Source organism: Molothrus aeneus, chromosome 2, assembly GCF_037042795.1.
Source record: "Molothrus aeneus isolate 106 chromosome 2, BPBGC_Maene_1.0, whole genome shotgun sequence".
In the NCBI taxonomy this organism is placed as follows: domain Eukaryota; kingdom Metazoa; phylum Chordata; class Aves; order Passeriformes; family Icteridae; genus Molothrus; species Molothrus aeneus.
Window position 1 is genome coordinate 25,199,435 of NC_089647.1, and position 27,875 is coordinate 25,227,309.

At 46.5% G+C, this 27,875-nt stretch overlaps 1 protein-coding gene across 1 annotated transcript; it reads left to right on the forward strand.

Annotated features, from left to right (window-relative positions):
* The first annotated feature begins 254 nt into the window (after nucleotides 1-254).
* Nucleotides 255-27,306, forward strand: ATP1A1 (ATPase Na+/K+ transporting subunit alpha 1). Its single transcript, XM_066572118.1, has 23 exons — nucleotides 255-480; nucleotides 7,947-8,051; nucleotides 9,249-9,308; nucleotides 10,439-10,642; nucleotides 10,997-11,110; nucleotides 11,611-11,745; nucleotides 11,903-12,020; nucleotides 12,453-12,721; nucleotides 13,713-13,911; nucleotides 15,310-15,419; nucleotides 16,800-16,934; nucleotides 17,467-17,659; nucleotides 18,139-18,314; nucleotides 18,846-18,982; nucleotides 20,287-20,437; nucleotides 20,978-21,146; nucleotides 21,735-21,889; nucleotides 22,234-22,357; nucleotides 23,143-23,288; nucleotides 23,415-23,545; nucleotides 24,116-24,217; nucleotides 25,296-25,387; nucleotides 25,832-27,306. The coding sequence occupies exons 1-23, from the start codon at nucleotides 469-471 to the stop codon at nucleotides 25,858-25,860; spliced, it is 3,066 nt and encodes a 1,021-aa protein (XP_066428215.1). The 5' UTR covers nucleotides 255-468; the 3' UTR covers nucleotides 25,861-27,306.
* Nucleotides 27,307-27,875: the final 569 nt, after the last annotated feature.

Genomic DNA, 27,875 nt, shown 5'->3' on the forward strand with positions numbered 1-27,875 from the left:
CGCTCACCCCGGTGAGGCGCGGCCGGGGCATGCCGGGCGAGCCACAAGGTGAGCGCCCCATCCCGAGATGCACCCGGGACGGCGGAAGGGCCCTCGGGCGCTGCTCCTCGCCAGTCCCGGCCGCGGGCACTGTCCCCTCCCCCAGCACCGCCCCGTTCACGCCCTTTCAGCGCACGGGGGGTGGTGCCACAACGGGCTGGGCGTGGCGGCGGAGCGAGGCTCTTTATGCGGCGGGAACCCGGCGGCCGGAGCTGCGCGCGGTTGCGGCGTCGGAGAGGAACGACCCGGGCGGGGGCAGAGGGGGGCGCGGCGAAGGCGAGGAGCCGAGGCGGAGGAGAAAGAAGAGGAAGGAGCGCGCCGGCCGGGGTGCTCCTATTGTTCCGCACCTGCGCCGGCCGGGACACGTGGCGCCGCTGAGCCCCGCTCCTCGCCCCCCGTCGCTTGACCCGCGCGCAGTCTCCCGGCACCATGGGCAAGGGGGTGAGCGGCGGGGCCGGGCCGGGGCGGGAAGTGGGAAATTCAAGGAATCGGACGGTGGCCGGTGCGTCTTTCACTTCGGCAAGGCTGCGCTTTGTGTGTGCCGGGCTGGGGCGGCCACGTCGGGCCGGGTACGAGGGCGGCCGCGGCCGTTGGCGAGCGGCGCCGGTGCCGCCAGCCCCAGCAACGTGCGAGGGCCGCCGCCGCCCGCGGGAAGGAAGAGCCGGCCGAGGGCGTGGCGGAGCCCGGGACGAGGAGCCGGCGTCCCAAAGCCCCCGGCTCCTCCTGGAGGCCGTGTCTCCCCGACGAGGGGCCTCTCGTCCCACCGTCCCCGGGGCTGGTGTTATCTGGTGGCCTTGCGGAGCTGGGGAGGGAGCGCGGCTGCTCCCGGGGCTTCTGAGAGTACTTTAGACTTTCCTTCAGACACGAGGGCCCGGCGTGGGGGGGGCGGGAGAAAGGGAGCCCTCAGCGTTATTAGGGCTGATTTGCCTGTTGGTAGCAGTGAGCGTGTGATGGGAGACGGTGGCAGAAAAGAGGCGGACACGGCTGAGGTCTCCTGTTCACTGGGGCGATAACTTGGCGCAGAAGGCTGTGCGGTTCCTGCAGCGGTTTTTGCCCCTGGATCAGCATTGTTTCTACTCATATAGGAAGGAGAAGTCTTTAATTCAGACCGTATCTTCTAACTAAAGAAAAGTGCATGTGAAGGCTATTGGGGGATTTTGTGCTCCAGCACCCGTGTGTGGAGCAGAAACACCTCTTGGCTTGCTCTGATTTCATTTTATGTCAGAAAACTAGAGACTAGTTTCTGGGGTTTGTTGCTTGGATGTTTGTTTTTTCCCTTCGAATCCTTCCCGGTATGTCTTGTATAGTTGGAGGTGTGTAGGTTCTTGTTTACTTTTGGTTTAGACGCATTCCTGTAAAATTCCCTGATTTCTCTGCTTCCTGAGGAGAGACTGACCGTGCAGGGCCATGGCAGCGGTGGTAGCCTGCTCCCTGCCAACAGGTGTTCTGTGCTTCCCAAGCGCTGTTCAAACATTGACTTGACTTTGTATTGTCCTCATCGGTGCAGTACAGCAGCAGCAATGTTGACATAACTGCATGAGTAGTAGGGAGAGCTGCAAGAACATGGCTGAATGGAGAGTTGCTTGGAAAATGGGGTGCGTGGGGTGGGCTTTCAGCACTTGTTCTGTGTATGGGGTTTCTTTTCCTAAGGAAGTTCTTCTGTTGCTTGGCAGCCCAGCCTGTTGTATTTAAGTCCAGTAGGCAACAGGCTGTAAGGACAGTAAAATTCATCCAGGAGATTAAACACTGAGGAGAGATCTGGCAGTGTGCGCAGTATTCTGAATCTTTTAAATGATCAGAGCAGCCTTTGAGTTGTGTGTATGCAGGACTGCAGCACAAAAGGCTTCAGGGGCTTTGCCTGCCTTGGTGGGACTAAGGAAAGGTACAAACGCCTTCCAATGTAGAGAGCTGTCTTGCTCCACTTCAGATTTCGGAGGTTGCATGGATAATAAAGCAATTAGCCTGAAACTGAAGCGCCGCCACAAGGGATAATTCAGCTGGGATAATAGGGCTGCCTCATGCTTTCTGCTAGCAAGTCACAAGATTTGCTCCTTCGGCGCTGAGAATGTGTGCGTATGACTGGGGACCCCCTGGAAAACGGGCATGTGGGAGAGCGAGGCAGTGAAAAAGGCGGAGTGTGGATGCAACACTGAGCAGCATGTGCCTGCCCTGAGTTAGGGTGCCCAAAAGGGAAACTTCTTTCCCATGGGTGCACGGGATGGAAGAGGAAAAAGGAGCGTAAGTGTGAGAAAACAAGTTTCTTCTCTCTGTGGCTGTGAAGCTGAGTCTGTTTTACTTTAAATGGTAATGGGGTAAGGGAAGGGCCAGCTGCTGCTACGAAGCCCAAAAAGCACATTATCCAACGAGGGGGGGTGTGTGTAGCTAGTGGAGGAAAGCACTCTGGATTTCATTCCTGTTCAGAGCTGTCTGGAAGCTGTTGGTAGACAGCAGCATGTTTCACTCCATCTCCCTCGCTGTGCGGGCATTGCGTGGAGTTGGTGGTGTGCTTGGGGTCACTTCTGGAGGTCAGCTTTGCCCTAAAGGCCACGAGGAGGAGATGTCCTTAATTCAAATCATATCTTCTAACTAAAGAAAAGTGTGTGTGAAGACTGTTGGAAACAGTAGTGAAGACTTTTTGAAGCTGGATGCTGTGATCAAGCGCTCTTGTGTGGAGCAGAAACACCTCTTAGGTAGCTCAGATTTCCTTGAACCCCAGTTAAGGGCTTTTTCCCCGTGTCAGGAACTAGGAAGGTTTATCGCATAATGGAACCAACTGAGGGGAAAAAATGCAAATCAAAGCAATCCTTATCTGGTGCAATTAAAGAAAAATCTTATATATTTACCTTCCCCTTCCCCCATCTTATTCATTCCTTTATTACTATGGCTATTTTATGACAGTTCACTTTTTATTACTGTAGCTAGAGATAGTCCTTTTTCCAAAGAAAACCCTGGGCTTAATCAGCACGGGTTTCTGGAAAAACAGGGGAACATGGACAGGGGCCTCTGGCAAGTGAGGTGAGCTGTACAACCCACTCCAATCCTGATCTGCTGAAAACTGCAGCTCATCCTTCACCCAGGCCTTTCCAAGGGGTAGCCTTCCCCAGCTTGTCTAGGGGAAAACTGGCTCCTGTTCACTCATCTTGATGTGTTTGTCAACTACTAGAGATGTCTGGAGTTATGATGACTATTTATTACGGGCGAAGAAGTGAGGAAGGTGACTCTTTGTAGTTGGCACAGCACCGAAAAACCCAGGCTGGGCTACTCAGCTGTGCAGTGATGACATTTGAAAAGCCCTCTCTGCTCTTGGGTCTTCACACATCTCCAGAGCAGTAGAGTTGTTTGTCCTAATACCCAGACAGGGCTTAAGGTGTGTGGATGGTCCTTGTTTTATCCTGATTATTAAAAACCTGATTAGGTTTACATCTCTTCTCTTGGGGGAAGAGCTTGTCCTTTCATAATTTGGGAAGCAGCAGACAGTGCACAATTAGCAATTACTAGCTGTTGAGTAAAAACTGCCTTGTACTGTCCTAGATGCTGAGAGTGATCAATTGATGCGGTTTACATTTTTGATTCAAGATAGGAGATTGAAGGCAGCTCTTGGGAGGGAGTAAGAGGGATCCAAAGAAGCCGTTCCATCTCTTGCTAGGATTACATAGGGTCATGGAACAGAGTTTCCAGTCCAATAGGCGGAGTAAGTTTTATGACTCATCTGGTTAATATATTTACTGTCTCATAAGGCAGCAGGACAGTAACTTTTCTGTTTTCTCTGCACAATTGATTATAATGACATAAGCAGTAAAACAGACCAGGCCTCCAGAGACTGCATAATTTGTTTTGGCTCTTACTTGACATTTCTTGTTGGATTAGGTGATCTTAGAACAGGGTACTTCTGAGCTTGTCTGCTAATTTGTACCCCTCCTGTTTCCTGGTCAATCATGGCTTGTATTGAGAACATCAGCCATGAATGGCTCAATTAGTCCAGAGCGGAAAATCATCAGCTGTAGCTGAAGACAATAGGATTTTCTGGGGGATGTATAAAACTTCTTACACTGGTGTGTACAAATGTTGTGCTTAAGCCAGTGGAAAAAAAATAAATCTTGCATGGAAAAAAAAGAAGCAGCATTGTTTTTTTTCTGAGGCAGTTTTGATGAGTCAGTTCTTGGGCTAAGTCAAGGAACAGGGGTGACATTTCTGATGAGACAGACCTTCCTTTGTGTTCAGGCCATGTGATTAAATCGTGATAAGACGTGGATGTGGAGTACCACAGGCCTTCTTCTCTTTGTATAACAGGAAAAGAAGGGGAGAGCAGGGAAATCCTACAGCGCCGAGGTGGGATGAAAACCTCTTCCCCTGGCAGCCCAGCCAGCACAAGCCTTTGTTGAACTGATTGGGCTCATCTTGCAGGAAGGGAGGCAATGGCCCCGGAGGCACAGAACAGGGGCAGGACTTGGACTCTGATGCGTGTGTCAAGTTCAGATTTGAATGATTGAGCAGGAAGTTCAGATTCTGCATGAAATGATCCTGTAACAAGAGCTGAAGCTGATTCTCCTGACTTACCTACTTACCTTTTCAGTAAGGGTGGGATGTAGTAATAAAGCAACAGAGGGAAAGTACTGAAAGTATTGTGCTTTTTTTTTTTTTTTCCAAGCTGGGGAATTGCTGAGCTCCTCTGTACGATAGACTCCATTAAGACCTAAATACTTGGGTGCTTAAAGAAACAAGTAACTCTATCCACTCTTTGTTCTGACTGGAGCTGATCGCTGGGGTTTTTGGGTTTGTTTTTTTTGGTTGCTGGTTTTTTTTAAAGCAAATCATGCTTGAACAAGGGCAATGAGCCTTTTCATGTTTGCCCACTTGTAGATTGATTTGGCTGCAGCTGAAAAAGCCTAAGCACTCCTATATTCCTGGGTTATTCACTGCCCCCAGTGAGAAACTGTATTTCTCGCAGTAGTTTCAAAAAACCAGGAGGTTTTTAGACCACCTGCAAGCTGCCAAGCTTTTCTTGTGGATAAGGGGTGAAGCTGGAGGTGATGGAGTGGTAGTCAGACAAGGCACTAGCTCCTTCACCTTCATTAGGAATCGTATCAAGCAGCAATCAAGAGGCATGTGTTTTGTGCAGGGCTGTGTTTGGACTTGTCTGCCATAGCTCCAGCAGAAGTCGAAGTTGTTTCCTTCAGAGACTGAAGAAGAGAGATGTTTGATGGTGGCTTTTTGTGAATTGCCCTGTGGCAAATTCCTGTGATGCAGGAATGCAAGGACCTTGCTGGTTTAAGTACCGTGGCTTTCACTTTTTTAAGAAGGGAAATGGGAGTTTAGGTGCAGGGAAGAGAATGTCAGGAATGCTGACAGTCTGGAGTTCTGTGTCCTTTTCCTGGATCAGTGGAAGCAAATAGCTTTGCTCTGCTGTACTTATTAAAAACCGTTTCCATTGCGCAGCTTCGCGGTGGCATGCAAAGCTTGCCTTTACTGAGTAGGGCAAGGGGAGACTTCTGTGCATGTGACTATGCAGCTACAGTCACACACGTAGCCAGAGTGTTGCACACAGAGCTTTCTCAGCACAGTAAAAAAAATCCTTGTCTAGATGTGACTGATGGGTTCTTTCAGAAAAGTAATGGTCATCTTTTTTTTTTTTTAATGCAGTTTCACTTTTGGTTTTGGTTTGTACTTCTCTCAAAACAGATAATAATTTCCTGTGCTAGCTGCTCATCAGGACAGGTCTTGGATGCAAACAGTAGTTCCTGTGTCCAGGTCACTTTCAGGAATCCAGCTCTCAGGAGTCCAGTTCGTGGTTTGAGGTGTTCATGCAAAGAGCAAGCAAGGCAATGCCTTTGAAACTTTTTCTTAATCTCGTTAAAGATTTGACTCTGGTGCCACTAAGTGCTGTTTCATCTTAAAGTTCTTCTCAGGGATCTTATTAGGTGAAAATCTCATCACATAAAACTTGGCAGAGTGTGGGGATGTAATTGGTCCCACACAGAAGGGAACAGAAGATTAAGTGATGTTTATGTGCACTAAGTCATCATTTGTTTGTCCTTAGATGCTTGTTTACCCCATTATGATTAGATCTAAATCTTTGCGTGATTTCATGTAGAATTAACCATAATAAAAGTGAATAAAAATCCTACTGAATAAAGAGGCTTTAAGCAAATCATCTGCTCTGTGAGGTGTAAGCAGGACTAAGCGCAGATTGAATCTGCAGAAGTGTACTGCTACTTTGTATACCATTCTTGCTGCTCAAACTGCCATAAATTGAAAGCAGATTCCTGTTGTGTAAACTGGCCAGCTAGTTTGCCAAACTGAGAATGAAAGTGTTGGAACTTAGCCCCCAGAATAGACCAGCAGAGGTACCACCTCTTATTTATCTACAGTTGATAGGCTGCTCCTCACCAGAGGATGTGGAAGGCTGGGAGGGAGGAGAAGGAGTTAATGTCCTGAAGGAAACATACGTTTGCTCTCAGGACTTGGTTTCTTCTGCTCTTCATCACTTTTTCAGCTTGAGCCAGGGCTCACACGTCAAGACTGCCTGAATAGTGTATAGCTTGCTTACCTCCTTGCTAGGCTTGCACAATGTCTGAGTCTAGTCTGTGTATTGGGTATGATACCAAGCAGACTTCTCTCTTCACTAGCTTGTTTTTATTTAATGTAGTGGCATAACTGTCATAGAATCATGTAGGTTGGAAAAGACCATTAGAATAATTGAGTCCAACTGCTAACCCAGCATTGCCAAGTCCACCACTACACCATCTCTCCAAGTGCCACATCTACACATCTTTTAAATACTGCTGGTGACTCAACCAGTTTACTGGGTATCCTATTCCAGGGCTTGACAGCCTTTTCTATGAAGAAATTTTTCCTAACAGCCAATCTAAACCTCTCCTGGCACAACTGGAGGTAATTTGCCCTTGGCTTGTCGCTTCTTGGAAGAATAAACCAGCACCCACCTGGCTACAGCCTCCTTTCATGGAGTTGCAGAGAGCAGTAAGGTCTCCCCTGAGCCTCCTTTTCTTCAGGCTCAACAATCCCAGCTCCCTTAGCTCCTCATCAGACCTGTGCTCCAGACCCTTCCCCAGCTCTGTTGCCCTTCTCTGGGCACTCTCCCAACACCTCAATGTCCTTCTTGCAGTCAGGGGCCCAGAACTGGGCACAGCACTCAAGGTGCAGCATCACCAGTGCCAAGCACAGGGGTACAATCACTGCCCTGGACCTGCTGGCCACGCTGTTGCTGACACAGGCCAGGATGCCATTGGCCTTCCTGGGCACATGCTGGCTCATGTGGAGCCACTGTTGACCCCCAGGTCCTTTTCCACTGGGCAGCTTTCCAGCCACTCTTCTCCCCACCTGTAGCTCTGCCTGGGGTTGTTGTGATGCCAAGGCAGGACTCAGCACTTTGCCTTATTAAACCTTGTATTGTTGGTCTCAGCTCATCAATCCAGCCTGTCCAGATCCCTGTGCAGAGCCTTCCTGCCCTCCAGCAGATCAACCCTCCTGCCCAACTTAGTATTATCTGCAAACCGACTAAAGATGCACTCGATCTGCTTGTCTGGATTACTGGTAAAGATATTAAACAGGACTGGCCTCAGTACTGAGGCCTGGAGAACCCCACTGGTGGCCAGATGCCAGCTGGATGTAACTCTCTTCACCACCACTTTCTTGTTTCAGCCCTCTAGCTGTTTTTTACCCAGCACACAGTGCACCTGTCCAAGCCACAAGCTTATCCAAGCAGCCTGTTTCTCCAAGAGAGTGCTGTAGGAAACAGTGTCAGAGGCTTTACTGAAGTTTAGGTGGACAGCTCTAATAAACTGTAATAATTTTGTCTGCCTGGCAGCCTTGTGTGTGTATAGTTCATGTCTGCTGCTGTGGAATTTGACTGTAAGATGTTTCTAATAATGCTGAATCTTCCCTTACAGGCTGGAAGAGACAAGTATGAGCCCACTGCTACATCAGAGCATGGCGGAAAGAAGAAGGGGAAAAAGGAGAGGGACATGGATGAACTTAAAAAGGAAGTTGTGATGGTAAGAGTGCAGGGCACAGAAAGAGCAGCTTTAAGGATGTTTGCTATGCCCAAAGCCCTGTCCCTAACCTGACTAAAAGAGAAACGAGTTAGTGTGCTGACAGTATGGTGTGACTGAAGGTGCTGATCTCCCTTCTCCTCCCCTCTGTCCCCAAGTCAGATGTGCTGTAAGTGTTTCAGTATCAATATAAGCATACAGTAGACCCTGGCAACATTACTTCTCAAAAGGCACTTGACACAGAACCCAAGTCTGTGCTTGCCTGCATACCCATAGCACAGTATGGATGTATTTCCTCAGCTCTGCATAGCAGCATTACAGGCTTTATTGTGCTGTCATGTGAGTGGGACTGCTGTTTTCATTCCAGCTGAGGAGTTGAGGCTGTACAGCTCCATTTACTGCTGGTTCTGCTCAGACTGACCTCAGTGTTATTCCTTCTAATCATGTTTGAGGCTGTGGGGAGTGTCTCCCATCTCCATCTGTGCAAGCTAGATGATGCTGTATCTGTCTGTGAGCATCATCTGGCTTAGATCTGCTGTCCTTAAAGGTGATGCAGATGTTGGTTCTGCTCCATGGGTTTGAGACTGTGCTTTACTGTTTTTGACCCCTCTGTTAGGAAGAGGGGGTTCTAAATATTGTTCTAAGATTACATTCTGTGTTCAGTAGAGATGTGTACTTAAAGCATCTGCTCCTCCAGTGCAAGTTTTTAAGTGAGGTACTGCTCTGAACCAACTCAGTCCAACTGAAAAATAGCCAGGCTATGAAAAGAAGCCTCTTCAGGGAAAGAAACACTTCCCCCAAAGTCGTGCTTAATATGGCAACACTACTTAAAAATGTGTGAAATTACAGGTTTAATCTTCAGTGCATTCCTACCTTCCCAACTCCTTTTCTTTCCATTCCTCTCTCAACCTCCCAAAAAAACCCACCCACTGAGGTTTAACAGAATCTGCTGGGGGTGTAAGGACTGCACTGAGTGAAAGTCAGACTTTTTCAAATAAGCTTTCAAGTACCCAAATAGTCACAAGAATGCTAAAGATTAGACTGTGCTGAATTCCAGAATGAGTTTGAGATTTCTCTTCACAGAAAGGATGAGCTAGAGTCCTGCTATCACACCATTACAGATAGGAAACCTGGGGTGGGAAGTAGAATTGCTGAGCTCTTTTCTCAGATTCTTTTCTCTTCCAACTATTTGTCTTTCAGGATGACCACAAGCTGAGCCTTGATGAACTTCATCGTAAATATGGAACAGACTTGAATCGGGTAGGTAAACATTGTATTCCTTTATTCTTTGCCCTGATCTGAAAAGAAACAGCCACAGCTCAGAGCACTTCACAAAGGGAGATCTGGGTGGTCTGATTTTGGCATGGTATTTTTTTTCATCTCCCGTCCTCCAGTTAAGTTTCTCAGGCTTTGGGAGAACTGTTGAATTCACAAATACTTCTCTTTATCCTCCCACTGAACAACTTGACTGCAATACTTTAGCAACTTTGCTTCTAACAAAGTCACTGTTATCTGCCTCTGAGTCGTTCAAGGTCAAGTTGATTCTTGGTGTTATTTTTTTCTGGAGGAGCATGTAATGAGGACACATGTTTGTTATATTGCAAATATAGTCTAGAGAGCTAGCACATGCCCAGACGCTCAATGATGGCTAGTACCAGTTAAAATTCTGCCTTTCTGCAGTAAGAGGTGTAAAAATATCTTAGGCTTCCTTAGAGTCCAGTGCAGAAGCACTGCAGTGGTTTTATACCTCTGCTGTTGTTTGCTTTGCTTAATGCATTTCTTGCATGATTGCATTTAGCATCAAGTCTGCTCTTTAAAACAGTACAGCTATTTCCATTTTTGTGTCCAAAATCTCGGCTTCTGAAAGCTGAACTTCCTGGAAAGTTCTTCCGACATGTCATCACTTTTATGGCCTCCAGCTTTCACTTGTTCCATAATTTGATGAGGGTGGATGGGGCTGTGCTGTTCCAAAGTCTGTGGCTGTAACCTCTTGTCCTGCCCTTCTTCTGTGTTCGTGGCCCATGGCCTGCAGGCTCCTCAAGTAGCATTCAGCATCCTCTAGCTCCTGTTCTGGCATTCAGCTCTCACATCCTGCACTTGTGTTGTGGAACCCTGGCAGCTTTGGACATCTGTAACCTCTTGTCCTGCCCTTCTTCTGTGTTCGTGGCCCATGGCCTGCAGGCTCCTCAAGTAGCATTCAGCATCCTCTAGCTCCTGTTCTGGCATTCAGCTCTCACATCCTGCACTTGTGTTGTGGAACCCTGGCAGCTTTGGACATCTCTGTTTTCTGTTAGCAGCTCCTTGTTGCTGTGGTAGAACTTGAGCAAATTCAGACCTACCTTGTGCAGTTGGGTCTTGCCACAATGCCTAAAAAGGAACCTCTCTTGTAGGGTTTGACTTCTGCACGTGCAGCTGAGATCCTGGCTCGTGATGGCCCGAATGCCCTCACCCCCCCACCCACCACTCCTGAATGGGTAAAGTTCTGTCGGCAGCTCTTTGGAGGATTCTCGCTCCTGCTCTGGATTGGTGCTATTCTGTGTTTTCTGGCTTATGGCATACAGAGCTTGATGGAGGAGGAGCCTAACAACGATAATGTAAGTAAAAATGTCTGTTTTACCTCAAAGGCAGGCTGAGCAGCCTTTTGGGCTCAAGGCAGATTAACTTCCTTTAAGCATTCAGTCCAGAAGCTTTTCCCATAAGCACGGGAAATTCAATGTGTGAGCTTAACGTGTTTTGGAGTGCTTCCACATAATGAAATGAACAGGCAACTTCCTTCGTGTTGTGTTAACAACACTAGCTTGTGGACAGCCTTTGTGTTCAAAATGTTCAGAGACTGCAAGTACCTTCATGTTTGTGATGGGGCACTTAAATGCCAGGTAATTAATTTGGACAAACTGGAAGCCTTTCAGGCAGATTGTCCTCTGACTCATTTTTTCTGCTCTTTGCAGCTGTACCTGGGTATTGTGTTGGCAGCTGTGGTTATCATTACTGGCTGTTTCTCTTATTACCAAGAAGCAAAAAGTTCCAAGATCATGGAGTCCTTCAAGAACTTGGTGCCTCAGGTATGGAATAAATAATTTCCTTGTTGTCTGGCAAGCCATAGCTTGTTCAAAAGTATGAATTGTTTTAAACATCATCTCCAATTGCAAGGGCCGGGCTGTTAATGTGGGTTACTAGCTCTTAATTTTGAGGGATCTGTGAGACTGCTCCAAGTAGCTATGCTAATAGGCCAAGGTAGTTCCTGAAAACCTGTGGGTTCCACCAGCTTGTTAACAATCACAGAACACTTTCTCCGTAGTCTGGGGAGTTCAGTAAGTGGTGTGATAAGCACTAAAATTTGAATTCCTTCATGGACAATCTGGATCATATCTGTCACACTGTCACGATGGTAACAAGGAGCTTTAATATCAAGAAAAAAAACCAACTTACTTTTCTTAAATAACATAGATATAAACACCTTAGTAGAAACCTTGTAGAAGCACAGCATAAAAGATTCTCAGATCTTTTGAGCCTTTTCTTACGAGTTGTTTTTGACACAGATTGTTCCTTCACTGTCTTTCAGCAAGCACTTGTAGTCAGAAACGGTGAGAAGATGAGCATAAATGCTGAAGGTGTTGTAGTTGGAGATCTAGTGGAGGTAAAAGGAGGAGACAGAATTCCAGCTGACCTTCGGATCATATCTGCACATGGTTGCAAGGTACGGTAGTGACAGGCTGTTAGGAAACTTCATTCTGAAGGAGGATGAATAAGTCTTCTATGCTGTGAATGGGGGCTGGAGTGGAAGAGAAGGATGGGGAAAGTACTTAGTAGGCATCTGTCTGCTCATGTATGACAAAGTACTCTCTTTCATGTAGGTGGATAACTCCTCACTTACTGGTGAATCAGAGCCTCAAACCAGGTCTCCAGACTTCTCCCATGAGAACCCACTGGAGACCAGGAACATTGCCTTCTTTTCCACCAACTGTGTGGAAGGTATGTGTGTCTCCTACTTCCCTGAAGTATGAGCAATGATATTGAGCTGTGTAGATAAGCAGGGTGGAAGTTCCCATCAAAGTCCTTGCCCATTCCAACTGCACTACTCTAGAATGGGTAAAGACTCCACAGCACTACTGGGTGTTTTGTTCTTGCTTCTTTCAGAGGAGCAGCTATGTGGTGTGTCTTCCAGCCTGTTTTATTACAAGTAAAAAATGTTGAAGTGCAGATAACGTAGCGTGAACCATGAGGTAGATCTGTATGAAGTACTACAACTGCAGGAAGTAGGAATGTCAGACGTGTCTGGCAGGACTTCTGCTGCAGCTCTGAATATGGGGTCTTTGTGCTGAAGCCCACCCAGGACATCTCTTCCACACCTACAGGATATTAAGCTGTGTTGTTTTTGTTTTCTCAAACCCATCCCTCTTCCAGGCACTGCCCGTGGCATTGTCATTAGCACTGGGGATCGCACTGTGATGGGCCGAATTGCCAGTTTGGCTTCTGGACTGGAAGGGGGGAAAACTCCAATTGCCATGGAGATCGAGCACTTTATCCATCTTATCACTGGAGTGGCTGTGTTCCTGGGTGTCTCCTTCTTCATCCTGTCCCTCATCCTTGAGTACACATGGCTGGAGGCTGTTATCTTCCTCATTGGGATCATTGTTGCCAATGTCCCTGAAGGGCTGCTTGCAACGGTTACGGTGAGTGAAGTTGGAAAAAAGATTGAATTTGGTCCTTAAGGAAGTGGAGTGCTTTATCTCAATGTGCATTCAGAGAGGTGAACACTGAAGTAATGGAAGTGAGTGTGTAGGGTTGGGCTTTATAAGTTCAGTGTATTTTAACTAATTTCCTGAATCAACGTCAAGTTCTGCAGCAATTATCTCATAAGGATGAGTCCCTAAGTTAGACCTGCCCAGAGGCTTGGCACCATACAGCTGAAGTGAGCAAGACTAGGAGTCCTTTTTCTGTGGCAATATGGGGTTTTCCTGCTACATCCATCAGAAACCCACACGCACACTAACCCTTCCGATCCTTAAGGGCTGGCAGAGGATCCAGCAGGCTTCACTCCAGCCCCAGCTTTTGGTCTGGGATCTGTCACAGGTTTCTCTAAGTTTGGTTTCCCTAAGAGAGGTCGTGAGAGTGTCTAGGTGTTCTTAGGTGTATGGAGAGTGGTGGTAGACAGAAGAAAATGCTTCCATGCTGCCTTAGGAAGCAGAGTAGCAACCAAGCCAGGAAATGAGTGGTTGGGAACTGGAACCAGATAACAGCCTCTAGCAAGAAAGTGAGCTGGAGCTGCTCACTTTCTACCCCAGCAACTTGCAAGCCTTATCACCACAGCTAATTTGGGCCTGCTCATATGTGGCTTGCCTTCACCTATTTTGAGAACTCTTATCGTTAGGAGGTGGCAACTTTGACTGAAATGTTAGTCTGAGGCATGTTATTTCCTTCCTAATACACTGAGGAGTAAGAGGCTGAAGCCTGTTCTGGAGGTTTTGTAATGAGGAAAATGTTTAAACCTAGCACCTGAGCTGAAGTGTTGCTGTTTATTTTGCACTGTCAGGGTGAGCAAGGAGTTTAGGCAATCACTGCAGGGCATGGAAGCTGGGTGTCATTCCATGTACACATTGAGTTGGATAGCAGTGTTATTCTGCACAAGTGCATCTAACCTGACATCATCTTTCTTGTCCCCAGGTATGTCTGACACTAACAGCCAAGCGTATGGCTCGTAAGAACTGCTTGGTGAAGAACCTCGAGGCTGTGGAGACCCTGGGGTCCACATCCACCATCTGTTCTGACAAAACAGGCACTCTGACACAGAATCGTATGACAGTTGCCCACATGTGGTTTGACAATCAGATCCATGAGGCTGACACTACAGAGAACCAGAGTGGTAAGACAGCCTTGCTGTGCTTGAGGCATTTCATTAAAAGATGGCTTTTTCTGGGCCTGCCTGGACACTGGTACTTCTAAGAACCTGTGTTTGTAGCTCTTCAGTCCAAGTGATGTTCATAATGCAGGGATTTCTAACGTACAGTCTAGAATGGGCATAAAAAAATTGAATTGACACTTAGAAAGCTTTAGCACTGTACCATGATTCTGTTTAATCCTTAAACTCTGTTTAGCCTGCCTTTTGTGCAGAATTACTCCACTGGAATTTGAACCTCTTAAATGTTCAGCCCCAGCACCACGTGTTTGTCCTGTACATAGAAATATTCACAAAGTACCTGATTATCTTTGCTAAAATGTATCTTGATGAAATTGCTTAATCTTAAGTCTGTTGAAAGTATGGACAGCAGAAGTGTTGGCCCTGATAAAAATGACTTGAGGCTGGATGTAGATGGCAAGTTCCCATGTGGAACTAGATGGTTTGCCTTTGGGACAGGGGTTTTCCCAGAGCATCCAGGTTGTGTTTACATAGTGCCAGCTATGAATGTAAGTCTTTAGCAGGAAGTTTCTCCTAGTTGATAAGAATCTGAAAACTGTGTGCTGTACAACTGAGCGAAATGCTTATCTCTCCAGAACTGTTCAGTACAACCAAACTCAGGAGTTTCCTAGCTTTTGTCTACCTTGTGAAATGCTGTGTTTGCAACACATTATTAGCATAAATATTTTCCAGTGGTGCTGCTGCACCCTGTCCTGAGCCAGTCCAAAACGTCGTGCTTGTCTCCACTGCTTAAAAAAGCCACATTATTTAACACTAATGCAAAGTAATGAGCTATAAATAGATCTTTTGGAAGCCCTAGGCCTGGCAATAGTTGGCTTGGCTGCAGTGGAAGTAAACCTAGAAGATTTCACTTCATGGAAAGTATGTTAGGTTATCGGTTAACTGTCTCTTCAATTCATCTCATTTAAAGCCAGCTTAAGAGCCAGAATGAGAGAGTATCTTCATTTAAGCATTGTTCCTTTGGGAGCTATTTCATCCAGTTCCTGGGTTGATAGATAAAGTGAGACAAGCTGGAGGTAGAACCCAGCATCCCTTTCTCAAGCCCTCTGAATGAGTGTTATTTGTACAGAATTTCTTGGCTTTGTCACTGTGTCCCTCTGTTGCTGCTGGATATGGCCATTACTGGAATCTTGAAAGCAGAGGCGTTCTTTTACACTGCTGCTGTCTTAAAATAATCAGTTCCTCATCAAGTATCTGGGAAGAGAGGAGGAATGAAAGAGATGCAGTGATGCTCTGAGTGTTTCCTGTTTGAGATAAAGGTTTCTTGGTCTTAAACCTGTGGGATTTTTGAGCTTATATGACTTCTTGAGGGGTGGCTTTTTGACACTCTTCCTCTGCTTCCAGGTGCTTCCTTTGACAAGAGCTCAGCCACTTGGACTGCTTTGTCCAGAATTGCAGGTCTCTGTAACCGTGCTGTGTTTCAGGCTGGCCAGGAAAATGTACCAATTCTCAAGGTGAGTTCCCAAAACAAAGTGTTGGTCTTGTTCCTCACCACCATCCTCTCATAATGGTGGTGAGATTACATCCTGTGGGTCACATGAACCTGCCAAGTAGAGGTAGCTGCCACTCTTAACCTTTTCTGCAGTCTAGCACTCTTAGAGGAAGTGTGCTGTGGGGAGGCGAGATGGGATTGAAAAGGCATTTTTCCCATAGCACAATCGCTGCCATCCACTACCGTCTACACTCAGTTTGGGAGGCAGATATTTCACATAGGGCTAGCAAATAACAGAAAGCTTTCCTAGGCATTTCCCAGTATCTGGCTGTTCCAGGAATTGCTGTCTCTGGCATTTGTATAATTCAAAGCTACAAACACCTGGTGCTGGGAGAAGTAAACATCAGAGCAGGGGGAGCGGTGGTTGTGGGAGACTGGCTAGAGACAGTCTGCTCTCACTGGCATGTCTCCTTAAGCTTTCACTAGTTCAGTGCTGGTGCAAATGCTGGCATAGCACCAGTTCACATTCCTCCTTCTGAACTGTGACCCAGCCAAGGCTGAAATTAACCGTACAGTGCTTATAATCTGTCAAGTATTAGTCATGTTCCTTAGTAAACTTATTCCCAGGGGTGTTCTGATGCAATGGTAAGAGAGATGATGGAACAAACTATTTTTCCCGAGCACTCCTCTGACTGTATCTTAAATCTACAAAATGTGACCTGAAGTTAAAGAGCTGGAGTTCTTCCTGTTTAAGGAAGGCTTGGGAGAGGGAAGTCTTTAGATGCCAAAAAGTAGTACAGAAATGAAAAAAAAAGTTGCTCACAAACAGGGAGACCAGAAGGGCAAGAAATACTTGGTTTCAATTGCAGCAAAGAAAGCTCCACCAGGGCATTGAGCACATACAGATCTCCTGGGCTGAGAGCCCCCATCTCTGCCAGTGATAACCTCTATGAGGAAGGGACAGATCAAATTTCTCCCAGTGGCCTGATAAGTTGATGTTATCTTGGAGTGGGGGGCACATGGAAGTGTTTCTGTGTGCATGTAGTCAGTCTTCATCTCACAGTAACTGTTCTTCATGGCAAGCAACTTAGAGCAGTTCTTCTCAAAATTAACCCTCCAGCCTCACTTGGTCTGACTGTACCTGGTTATGTGACTTTGTCTAACCCTTTTAAAAGGCTTCTTGACTTTGTCACAAGAAGACTGCTGCCCTCTTAAGATGGGAAGCCTGGCTTTCTGAAATGCGGTGCTTGTTGGCACTAGATAATAGAATTATTTATTCTTTGCTTTCATATAGTCTTATGTAGAAGTTGGGACTGGTCTGTGATGAATTCACTCTTAAAGTCTATTTTAAATATCCAATCTTCTGTGGTTGTATGTTTTGATAGTTGTCTTTTTTCCTCAGCGAGCTGTGGCAGGAGATGCCTCTGAGTCTGCACTTCTGAAATGCATTGAATTGTGCTGTGGTTCTGTCAAGCAGATGAGAGAAAGGTATCCCAAAGTGGTGGAAATACCATTTAACTCTACCAACAAGTACCAGGTAAGCAGATGTGCTCTTGGAAGGGGAGCTGCTGTGTGAAGTACTTGTGCGAATTTGCGCACTGTTTGCCTCAAAACTTGTTCTGGCACCCACATCTTGTCTAGCCATTACTTGCTTGAAGACTGTTCTATAAATCTAAGTTAACAGACTATAGTTACATGTGTGGGAGCTGCACTGACACTAAGGTGTTAGCTGCTAACAAAGGATCAGATATGTTCTCAACCTGTGTAGCAGTAGTGCACAGAGCATGGAGTAACTCAAATCTGGGAATAGGAGTGAACTGCTGGGACGTGACCTTAACAGGTGGCACTTGAATACAGAACAGATCATTACAACACTTGCAGTTACACATTAATACCAAAGAATGCTCAGATTCGTTAGTTTGTAAACCTCTTTAAAGTATGGGTAAATGAGAACTAGAGCAGAATATCATGAATGGCCCTGAGCTGCCATAGTTGCAGAACACTGATGTTGATTACTGTGTCCTTCACAGTACATGTTTATAGAGCAGATTCATTTCTTCTACCCATAGCTGTCTATCCACAAAAACGCTAATCCATCAGAATCCCGTTACTTGCTGGTGATGAAGGGAGCTCCAGAGAGGATCTTGGATCGCTGCAGCACTATTCTTATCCATGGCAAAGAGCAACCACTGGATGAGGAAATGAAAGATGCTTTTCAGAATGCCTACCTTGAGTTGGGAGGCCTCGGGGAGAGAGTGTTAGGTAAGGAAAAACAGCCTGATTACCTTGGAAAAGATTTGTCCTTCATGTTCCCGTGCAGTCCTCACAGATTAAGTGAAGGGTCACTCTGTTCCTGCAGTGTAACCATAGAAATAAGGTCACTTCCGCAATCCATGTAGGGACAGTCCTGCCTTTAACCTAAAAGGCAGCCTGCAGGGTCTGGTGTCTCCCGGCAGCGAAGTCACCTAGATCAAAATGCAGCAAAGCATTTGGGACCTTCATGGGACCACACAGTGTTGTTGGGTTTATTCCACTGCACAGGAACCAGGCTGTGTCTGGGCACCTAGCCACAGCTGGTAGTTATCAGGATAGGAGCGTGACTCCTGTCTCAACAGCCCTGGCTAAACCTCTGACTAAGCTGCCCTGTTATTCTTGCACAGCTGTTTGCAGAAGCAGTAAGTGTTCACTCTCTGCCTCCTGATGTGTAGGAACAGAGTAAATGTGGGTTTGATGTGTTACAGGATTCTGCCACTTGGCTCTGCCTGATGATCAGTTCCCTGAAGGCTTCCAGTTTGATACAGACGACCTGAACTTCCCTGTAGACAAACTCTGCTTTGTAGGACTGATGTCTATGATTGACCCACCTCGTGCTGCTGTGCCGGATGCTGTTGGCAAATGCAGAAGCGCTGGGATCAAGGTAATTTATTCCTGGGTTGAAAATCACCTCACTTCATACCTGGGGAAATAAAGGGCTTTCTTGACCTCTTGTATTACTGTAATGTGAGTGGATGAAGTAATTGATCAGGATTTAACTACTGCTATTTCAGGCTTAATTTCTAAGTTAAATACAAATGGTTGTGTGTTCATGAACTGATAAATGAGTGAAACTCCAAACTGCTAGGGCCCTGGCAGGTGCTGAGAGCATGGTGTCCCAAAGCACATGATTTGGCTTAGAGTGCCACAGTACTGACTAAAATGAGAAGGAAGCATCGGCTGGAGACAGAACTGGCTCCATTAGCTCAACATGAACAATTTCTCGTCTTCCATCCACCTCAATCCCTCGCATAGTGGTAGCAGGTTACTGCCTGTACCTCAGACTTGCTCTGTGCTAGTGCTTGCGAGTAGAACAGAAGACGTGTGGCCTTTTCAGTGTAAGGGACCCTGCCTTTTGGGCAGTGCTGCTCTGCAGTGTAGGCAAGGCTTCCATGGCAGTCTGTTTGCATTTCAGGTTATCATGGTTACTGGAGACCACCCAATCACAGCCAAAGCCATTGCCAAGGGTGTCGGCATCATCTCCGAGGGCAATGAAACAGTAGAAGATATTGCTGCTCGACTCAACATTCCTGTCAGCCAGGTCAACCCTAGGTAATGTCTGCTGGGAAAGGCCAGATCTGTTCAAAGAATTCTGCATTTGCCTCTCTCCTTGCCTTGGATAATCCCTCAGTATCTCCCCTCTGGACACGAAAAGATGGCATTTGCTTAGCTCGGCATATTGTGGCTCTGCAATGTGTATCATGAGTTATGTGAAGAATGCACAAAAGATTGCATTAAATGTGTGTGCCTTGTGTGTGGGAAGTACTTAAGAGTAAGACTGTAGGAGAGCGAAGGGAGCAGGATTTATGCCGGGTAGAGGAGTTGACACTAGTGCACAGCTACAAGCAGAATAAATGTCAGAAGGGAACTCCTTCCTCTTAAGGGTTAATGCTTGCCTTCATAGCCTAGCTGGGACTGAGGCATCCTCAGAAAATGTGCTTTGGCATAAGCAGGCTGTTTGCAGAATGGCTGGGCTGTCTGCATTGCTTAGCTTGACCCAGCCTGTGTTTGGGCTGGAGGACAGCCATGTAGCTTATGAACTGTGAATAGAGACACCCTCTGAAATGAAATTGCTTGGGGGTTTTTTTGGTTGGTTCTTTTTCTTTTTTTTTTTTTTTTTTTTTTTTTTTTTTTTTAGATTTTGAGGGTAACTTCAAAACCCAGCAGTGCAGGCTGGGCTCTATGACTGAGCAGGTCAGCAGCTGGCTCTAAGGGTGGGGAAGGAATTTCCCTGTTTAAACTGGGTGATGTCAAGAGCTGTGTGGACAGTCTCCTAGACCTATAAGGGATGGTATGCTGGGCTGGAGAGAGGTGGTATTTTACTGCAGCCTGTAGGGTACCAAACCAGTCTAAATATAACATTGCATGCTTTTGTGGCCAAAGGGTGTAAATTAGTTGGAACTTGCATGGTGTGAACACTCTCTGTGAAGAACCATGTGTCACCAGTCACATGGTCATCAGTCTGTTGCAAAAAAGATTGCCTGCAGAAGACAGCAACATCTCTTGAAACCTTGGAAGTTACCTACCTGAGTTCCTTTTTTTCAGAGAGGCTAAGATTTGTGGGAACAACTAGTCTTTGCCTTGATGCCTTTTAGAAAGCTATGGAAAGAATTAATTTGCTCATGAGGGTTTTTGTCTGTTGCTTGGTTCTGTTTTGTTGTCTTTTTCTTGGTGTTCCCTATCTGCTTCTCAAAATTTTGAACATCAAACCTCTGTGCAGAGGCTGCCTGGATTAGTATTTAGTCATAGCAGAAGTTGTTCTTTTCCCAGAGCACTGAAGAACCTTATTTTTATGGAGCAAGTACAGCTAATGAGAAACTTAATGCAAAGTAAAACATACCTTATCTTGTTTTCAGGGATGCCAAAGCTTGTGTGGTTCATGGCTCAGATTTGAAGGACATGACTAGCGAGCAATTGGATGACATCCTGCTTCACCACACAGAAATTGTCTTTGCCAGGACATCTCCTCAGCAGAAGCTTATCATTGTGGAAGGCTGCCAGCGACAGGTAAAGAGAGGGAGAGTAAGGATGTCATATTAGAGAAATGCCCAGACATTTATATGTAAACTACCAGGCTGTTCTGCTGTTGAAGTGCTAGGGCTAAGTCTCCTCAGTGCCCGCATGTAAAGAGCCAGATTAAATCTGTCTGTCAGCAGCCTACAGCTGCTGATGTCAGGCTGCTCTACAATACATAAATATAAGGGTCTGACAGGAAAACATCTTCAGTTTGTACTGAGACTTTCTTCTCATCCTAGGATGTTAATTAGTAAACTTAATTCCTAAATTCTCTGGATGTGCTTGGGAAAGGAGGATCCAACGTGCTCCTGTGTTATCCAGTATGTCCTTTCGAGAGAGCACTGTGGTTCCCTTGATGAGCCTGATTAGAACAGGGAAAGGGTGAGGGGAGGGCAAGGAGGAACTGAGGTCTCTTTACAGCAAGGTGAAATAGTTTTTTGTGCTTCATCTGTAAGGTAGTAGAAAGCTTTTCTGCCAAAAACATGTCTTGCATGATTATTTCAGTCTTGCTGTTGCTCTCTTTGTGACTAGGGTGCAATTGTAGCAGTCACAGGTGATGGTGTGAATGATTCCCCAGCCCTGAAGAAGGCTGACATTGGTGTTGCTATGGGTATTGCTGGCTCAGATGTCTCCAAGCAGGCAGCTGACATGATTCTCCTGGATGACAACTTTGCCTCCATTGTCACTGGGGTTGAAGAAGGTGAGTCTGTAACTTGTGTGCAGTGGTGGTAAAGTAACATGCTTCAGCATCCCCTCTGAAATAGAGGCACCTGGGGGGCTCTTCTTTGAGTTGCCTCCATGACAAGAGTTTTCAAGGAGAGCAGCACTTTTCCTCCTCCCTTTAAAGTTTTATTTCTTTCCATGGGTGTTCTGCATGAGCCTTTGGGGATGGGTAAGAGTAGGAAGCAGCTGAGTAACAAAAGCTACTTTGTGCTGTTGCCTAACACGTGACCTTACAGTCATCTTTGCCAGCTGAGTGTGACGTTTTCCTCCCTGATGGGGAGAAGTAGCTCTCAAACAGGAGCAGAACAGAGGGTCCCTCCAGGGGCTCCTGATGATGTCCAGAAACCAAGGCTCTATGCAGTGAGCCCTGAGTGCTGTGACCAGAAGTGTCACTCTCCACAGGTGTTGCTGTGCATGGAGCAGTCTCACCCTTACATAGAGAGAACCCTTTCATTTGCTGCACTAGCATTTTGCCATTTGGTGTTAGCACTGAGGCTGCCTGTGAGCTGCTTGGCTGCCTTCTGCTGACAAGTGAGAGTTACCCTGTTCTCTCTTCCTTCCCCAGGTCGTCTGATCTTTGATAACCTGAAGAAGTCTATTGCCTACACCTTGACCAGTAACATTCCTGAAATCACGCCGTTCCTGATCTTCATCATTGCAAACATACCCCTTCCTCTGGGAACAGTCACCATCCTCTGCATTGACTTGGGCACTGACATGGTGAATGTGGTTTTTTTGTCTCAAGAAAAAATGTGCATGTTCTTAGGTACCCTAAAGAAAGGACAGGTGGAAGGAAAATGCTTAAATAATTTCCTCTAGTGTTCTGATTTAAAGTAAGCAGCCATCTGATACTCCTTTTATTCACATTCATCTCATGGCTCTTGAGTCTGAGGATCTTTCAGCTCCCTGTAAGAGCAATCTGTGGAAAGGGAGGGGGGTAAGGTCCTTTTGGAAGATCCCTTTTGTTGGGGAGTGCTGTTTCTGGCACTGAATGCATGGGACAGGGAAGACCTCTATACAGTGGAGAGTTAAAACTCTTCTAAGAGCAGTCCTGCCACCCTCAGGTCCCCGCTATCTCCCTGGCATATGAGCAAGCAGAGAGTGACATCATGAAGAGGCAGCCCAGAAATCCCAAAACAGACAAGCTGGTGAATGAACGGCTGATCAGCATGGCCTATGGGCAGATTGGTAAGCTGCTCTGTTTTCTCTGGCACCAGTTTGAACTTGGTGGTAGCAGGGGTTGTACACAATCTTGAGTCAGTGACTGCTCTGCTTATTTTGGTAGGGTTGAGGTTTGGGGTGTGTAAACCAGAACCTCAGGCTGTAAAGAACTTGCAATGATTCTTCCCCCATGGCTTATAGCGGTGGCTTGTGCAGCTTGATCCATTGAATCGCTTTCACAGTAATTTTGTTTAATTGCACAGTGCTGTAAAGGAACTGGCTGACAACCAGCTCTCCTCTGGTTCAGACTTGTTCAGCAAGAACATAGATCTCATTGTTAGTTTAATTAGAAGTAAAGGATTCTCTCCAGCGTATCCCTAAACACACAGCATTAGGAGCTTTGATTAAAGGCAGCTACAGAGATGTGCCCAGTTCACAGGATGGGAGCTCACGCTTAATTGCAGCAGACCTTGGGAACCTTCTTGACTGTACTTTGCAAGGGTTGGGGGTGGGCAAGGCATAATAAGAATACAAAGGGAGTTTTATCTTTTGTCCTTGAGTATGGTGCCATCACAGCACAGGGCCAGAACAGAAGTAACTCTGTACAAAGTTGGGGGCAGAAGCTGCTCAGCAAAAGGATTGCAGCTGAGTTAGATGTTAGTGTGAACTATTTCTACAGCTGCTGCTTGGGACATGGAGCACTGCAAGGAGCAATTTTTAAGGTGGTTAGGGTTGCCTACAAACTGTTGTTCTGTTATAATTATTCTGCACAGTAGCCTAATCAGTTTTATCATCCTTTCTTACCTATTTAGGTATGATCCAGGCCCTTGGAGGTTTCTTCACCTATTTTGTAATCATGGCAGAGAATGGATTCTGGCCTTCTGGCTTGCTAGGGCTCAGAGTTCAGTGGGATGACAGATGGATTAACGATGTGGAAGACAGCTATGGGCAGCAATGGGTGAGTTTTGAGGCTCACCCTAGAGGCTGCCAGCCAAAATATTAACACCTGCTGAACTTGGTGTGAGCACCAGAGAGCAAAGGCAGCGTGTCTGAACAAATGCTCTCTGCTTTGTCTGCTTCCTAGACCTATGAGCAGAGGAAGATAGTGGAGTTCACTTGCCACACAGCCTTCTTTGTCAGCATCGTGGTCGTGCAGTGGGCAGACTTGATCATTTGCAAGACCCGAAGAAACTCTGTCTTCCAGCAGGGGATGAAGTAAGTCAGCCTGTCCATGGAGGATTTAGAATTGAACTCTGTGTGTTCTCCAGCACACAGCACTCTAGTCCTTCATCCCAGCAGTGTCTGGGTGTTTTGGCAAAAGTCTTGACCAGACTGCCTTGGGAGTGGGTAAAAGACTGGGGGGTGCTCTCTTCCTTGTAGTACTTTCAGTTGTCAGGCTGAGACAAAGAAATAGTGGCTTCTGTTGGCATTGTCTGTGGAAGCTAGCCCACCTCACTAGCCCATAGACACTCCAGCACACAGCCTTGAACTCCTGGTCTTGTACATCAAGAGATCTCGTGGCATAAACTCCAGCTGCCTCCTGAATTTGTGATGGAATCAATTGCTGGTTGATTTGATCGTGAGCTGTCTCTGAAGAGACTTAAAATACCATCATGGCAACTCTACAGTTGCATTGGGTAGATGGCCTGGTAGTCCCCACCTGATGACCTTCTGGGCTGGACTGGAATGTCTGTTTCCATTCACTCCCATGTGGCAGCTAGGTTGTTTTTTAGGTGATCATCTCTGAAAGTACTTTGTTCTTGCCTTCCTTCCTGTCTCTTCTAGGAACAAGATCTTAATATTTGGTCTCTTTGAGGAGACTGCTCTGGCTGCCTTCCTGTCCTACTGCCCTGGGATGGATGTTGCTCTAAGGATGTATCCTCTGAAGTAAGTTGCATCATGCTTTTTGTGTAACAGATCGTACCACAGAACAATAGCGCTTGGGTGGGGAGATGGATGAAAGTAGTTGTGAACCAGTGGAGCATCAAACCTAGTCTTAAGAGTTCAGGCTAGAGGGTGTTAGTGATCCTTTGCTGTCCTGTGGCACACTGGGGTTTTCTTCACTGTGTGTGGAATGTTTATGAGGAGCCTCTTGTTCAGTGCCTCACTAAAAATCAGTGATACAACTTCAATACCAGTGTGCTCTAGTGCAGCTGCCTCTTGCACTTATTTCATGGAGTATTTTTATGGGAATGGTACTGCACCTCCAAAGAAAGCCAGTTAGATTGTGTAATTCATGGGCCAGATGACTCCTGGGTACTGAAGAACTGCTGATGACGTCTTGTGCTTTTTTCCTACATCTCTTGGGAAGAGAACAAGTAGTAAAGTCTTTTAAAAGCTGCTACGTAGATGAAGATGACCAGTTGATGCACACTAACTTTCCTAATGGTTGGGAAGGTGCCAACATTTTAAGTGTTACTCAACAGCATTGCAACACTTCATGGCAGAGTTTAGTCTTAAGCCAGAGGACTGTTCAAAGTTTAAGTGTTAGGAAATCTTCATGGAAAAAAAATAAATCCTGGTACATCTTGCATTCCAAGAGTTGGGTGCTGAAGTGTGAGCATTTCCTAACAAGAAAGCTGGCCTCTGCCCAGTGCCTCCAGCATCTGGATGTTAGTATGTGTAAATCACGAGGGGAAACAATACAGTTCCAGCCAGCAAGGCTCTGGGCACAAAGGTTGTGTACTTAGAGGAAATATTGCTTGATTGGTAGGTGGGGAGGTGCTGGTACAGAGATGAGCAAAGGTGCCATGACACACCTTGTGTTGGAATTATTATCCAAAAGTGAATTAATCTATTGCAGCAGAAAACCTGGTAGTAATGCTTGGCTTGGAGGATTCTTGACTGAACTGGCAAGCTGGGTCATGCCAGCCTTCTTGCACTTGAGTGTGCCATCAAGTCAGAGCTGTGCCAGGCCAAGAGCATCTCCACAGCCCGTCTTCTCACTGTCTCCTCTCCCAAACAGGCCGACCTGGTGGTTCTGTGCTTTCCCATACTCCCTCCTCATATTCGTGTATGATGAAGTCAGAAAGCTCATTATCAGGCGCAACCCTGGCGGTAAGAATCTGCTGCTCATCTCTGTGTTTCCTTCCCCACCTCTTCATGCTGCTGAGTTCTCCAGAAACTCCAGCAAAGCTTGGGGACCCCTAAGCACTATTTGTGGCTGTATTCTGCTGTGTTTTCCCTTTCCTCAACATTAATTGTGTAGTTGGTCCAAATTAAGGCCTTCTTGCTGTCCCTACATTCTCTCCCATTATATAAAAGTACAGATGCACTGAAGTAGATGGAAATGACTGATTAATGCTTGGATAGCTCTAGAAAGCTGGAAGAGTTCCTGAAAGCTGCAGAACATCAATTTGGCAAGATATTCCCATTGTGGCAGGTCACTTATTAGCTCAGGTGCTACAGTGCAAGTTTTCAAGAACCTAAAAGGAGCTCTCATGAGCCTCATACTTGGTTTGCCTTGAGACTAACTCTGCTTTCTCCCTCCTTTTCCTTCAGGCTGGGTGGAAAGAGAGACCTACTACTAAAAAGTACCTGTAAAACATTCCACGCACAGCCCATGCCACCTCTCCACCATCTCCCCTGTGTGCATACTTCATCTTTGCAAGAGCAGAACTGTGTCTGAGCAGGAGTGAGCTGAAAACTAAAGGAAACATGAAGAAACGTGGACTGGAGGAGAAAGCAAGGGGGAGGTTGGGGTGGAGGGGAGTGTCCGACCATCAGTCCAGGGGGATGAGAGTTTGAGTAGTTTTATGTGCCTTTATGTTTTTGTAAAAGGAAACTGAAGATTTTATATGTGGATTTTTACAAATAAAGATGGATTATAAGAGGATGCCCCCACATGGTCTTAGGTGGATGTTTTTCTCAAGGCAAAAACTGGTTCAGGGCAGCCTCCCCACCCTGGCTTAGGGTGTGGTGGTGAGTGCAAGGGTTAGTCCCTGGCTTCCTGTTTTTGTAATAGGGAAGCAGAGCTGCTTGACCCACAGACAACAGCATGTGTAAAAGCCCCAGTCCACCTTACACCAGCTCAGTGCTTAATGTGACAAACTGTTTGCCAGCATTTGCATCTCACAGCTCAGGAAGCTTTCTTGGCTGTGCATCTTGGCTTCTTTGAGCAAATGGAGCATTGAGTGGAGAGAAGAGCTGGCCCGCCTTAAGGGGCTCCTTGCTGGGTCCTGACTTGAGAGCAGGCTTCCACTGACTGTCATGGATCCAAGCAGCCTTGTTCTCAAAAATCAACACTGATTTTCTTGCTTGCTTAGCCAAGCAAGGGATAGTGTTTCCTGGTGACCTCTGTGCATGGCACATGCCCTGTCCTGATACTGGCTCATGCCTCCTGTGGAATGAGGGCAGGGGCTGATCATGGATTCTGCATCCTCCACTTTTGAGGAAGGTGTTGCTGTTGTCTGGGGTCTGAGCTGCCTCTGTGAGCTGAAGTGAGTCATGCTGCTTCCCTCTGAGTATCTAACCTTTTTCTGTATGCTTTGATTTACTGTTAATGCCTGTATGGCTCTCTTTTGTGAGAACTCTGTGAGAGAGCTGGCCTTTTGCATGTGGGCAGTCACCATGAAGTCCTAACTATTCATTGCTCCTAGTGCTGTTATGCTAAAGCAAGCTGGAGATGCTTCAAGCCCTGTTCCTGAACTACTGGCCTGTGCCCTTCTTAGATATGTGTCTATCTCTGCAAAGGATCACTAAACCACCTCACCGAAAGGCTCTGCAATTAAAACTCCATGTTGTCATCCCTCTTTCCTCATAAATTTTTGGTTTTTTAAGATGGTGTTTTAAAGCTGGGTCACTTACCTCATGTACTGAACAATATAAACTCAGAAAGCACTAGGGAGGGAAAAAATGAGAAGTTGAGGGTGGCAACTGTTTCACTTTGTCTTGGACACTCTACTGTGGAACCCCCAGTTGGAGATGATTAAAAATAATAATAAAGTCTTCCAATTGTTGGAGTCTGCCCATGCTAACAGTTGAGTTGATGCAACTGAGCGTGCGGTGATCCCAGTTGGGAAGGGGAGATGATGAGTTGCACTAAAGGAGGAACCAAAAAAGGTGGGATGTGTGTTACTGGATCTGATGATGACTGAGAGGTGATGCAGAAATGACACTCAGTCCACCCAGGCGTGACACTTCCTTGACTCGGGCATTACACTTCCTTAAACATTTTGGTCAGTGCCTGAGGCCCGCTGCAGTGAAGTTGCAAAATCAGTGTTGGTTGTCAGATGCTGGCAAAAAAAGGAAGAAAAAAAAAGTCCTGTTGCTCTCCCTGACATTTCAGCTTTAAACAGCCTTAGCACTGGGCTTCTCACTAAGACTCAAAGGTGTGGGTGAGGAGGGACTCCTGAAGGTCCAACTGCTGCTCAGAACATCCTGGCCAGAGCTGACCCCCTCCCCAGTGGCCCCAGGGCTCCCTGTTGGGCTGTCCTTGTGCTGCACTGTAGTTGAGGCTCTTTTCCAGACACATCCAAACACATCTTGCAGGAATGCTTTTTTGGCTACAGTTGCTGCTCAGGAGTTGCAGCTCACCTGGACATCT

What these genes read in the sequence shown, in the direction of transcription:
- ATP1A1 (XM_066572118.1), top strand. An exon ending in TTGACTTGGGCACTGACATG is followed by an intron (nt 21,890 to 22,233) that starts GTGAATGTGGTT and finishes TGCCACCCTCAG; the next exon opens with GTCCCCGCTATCTCCCTGGC. An exon ending in ACAGCTATGGGCAGCAATGG is followed by an intron (nt 23,289 to 23,414) that starts GTGAGTTTTGAG and finishes TCTGCTTCCTAG; the next exon opens with ACCTATGAGCAGAGGAAGAT.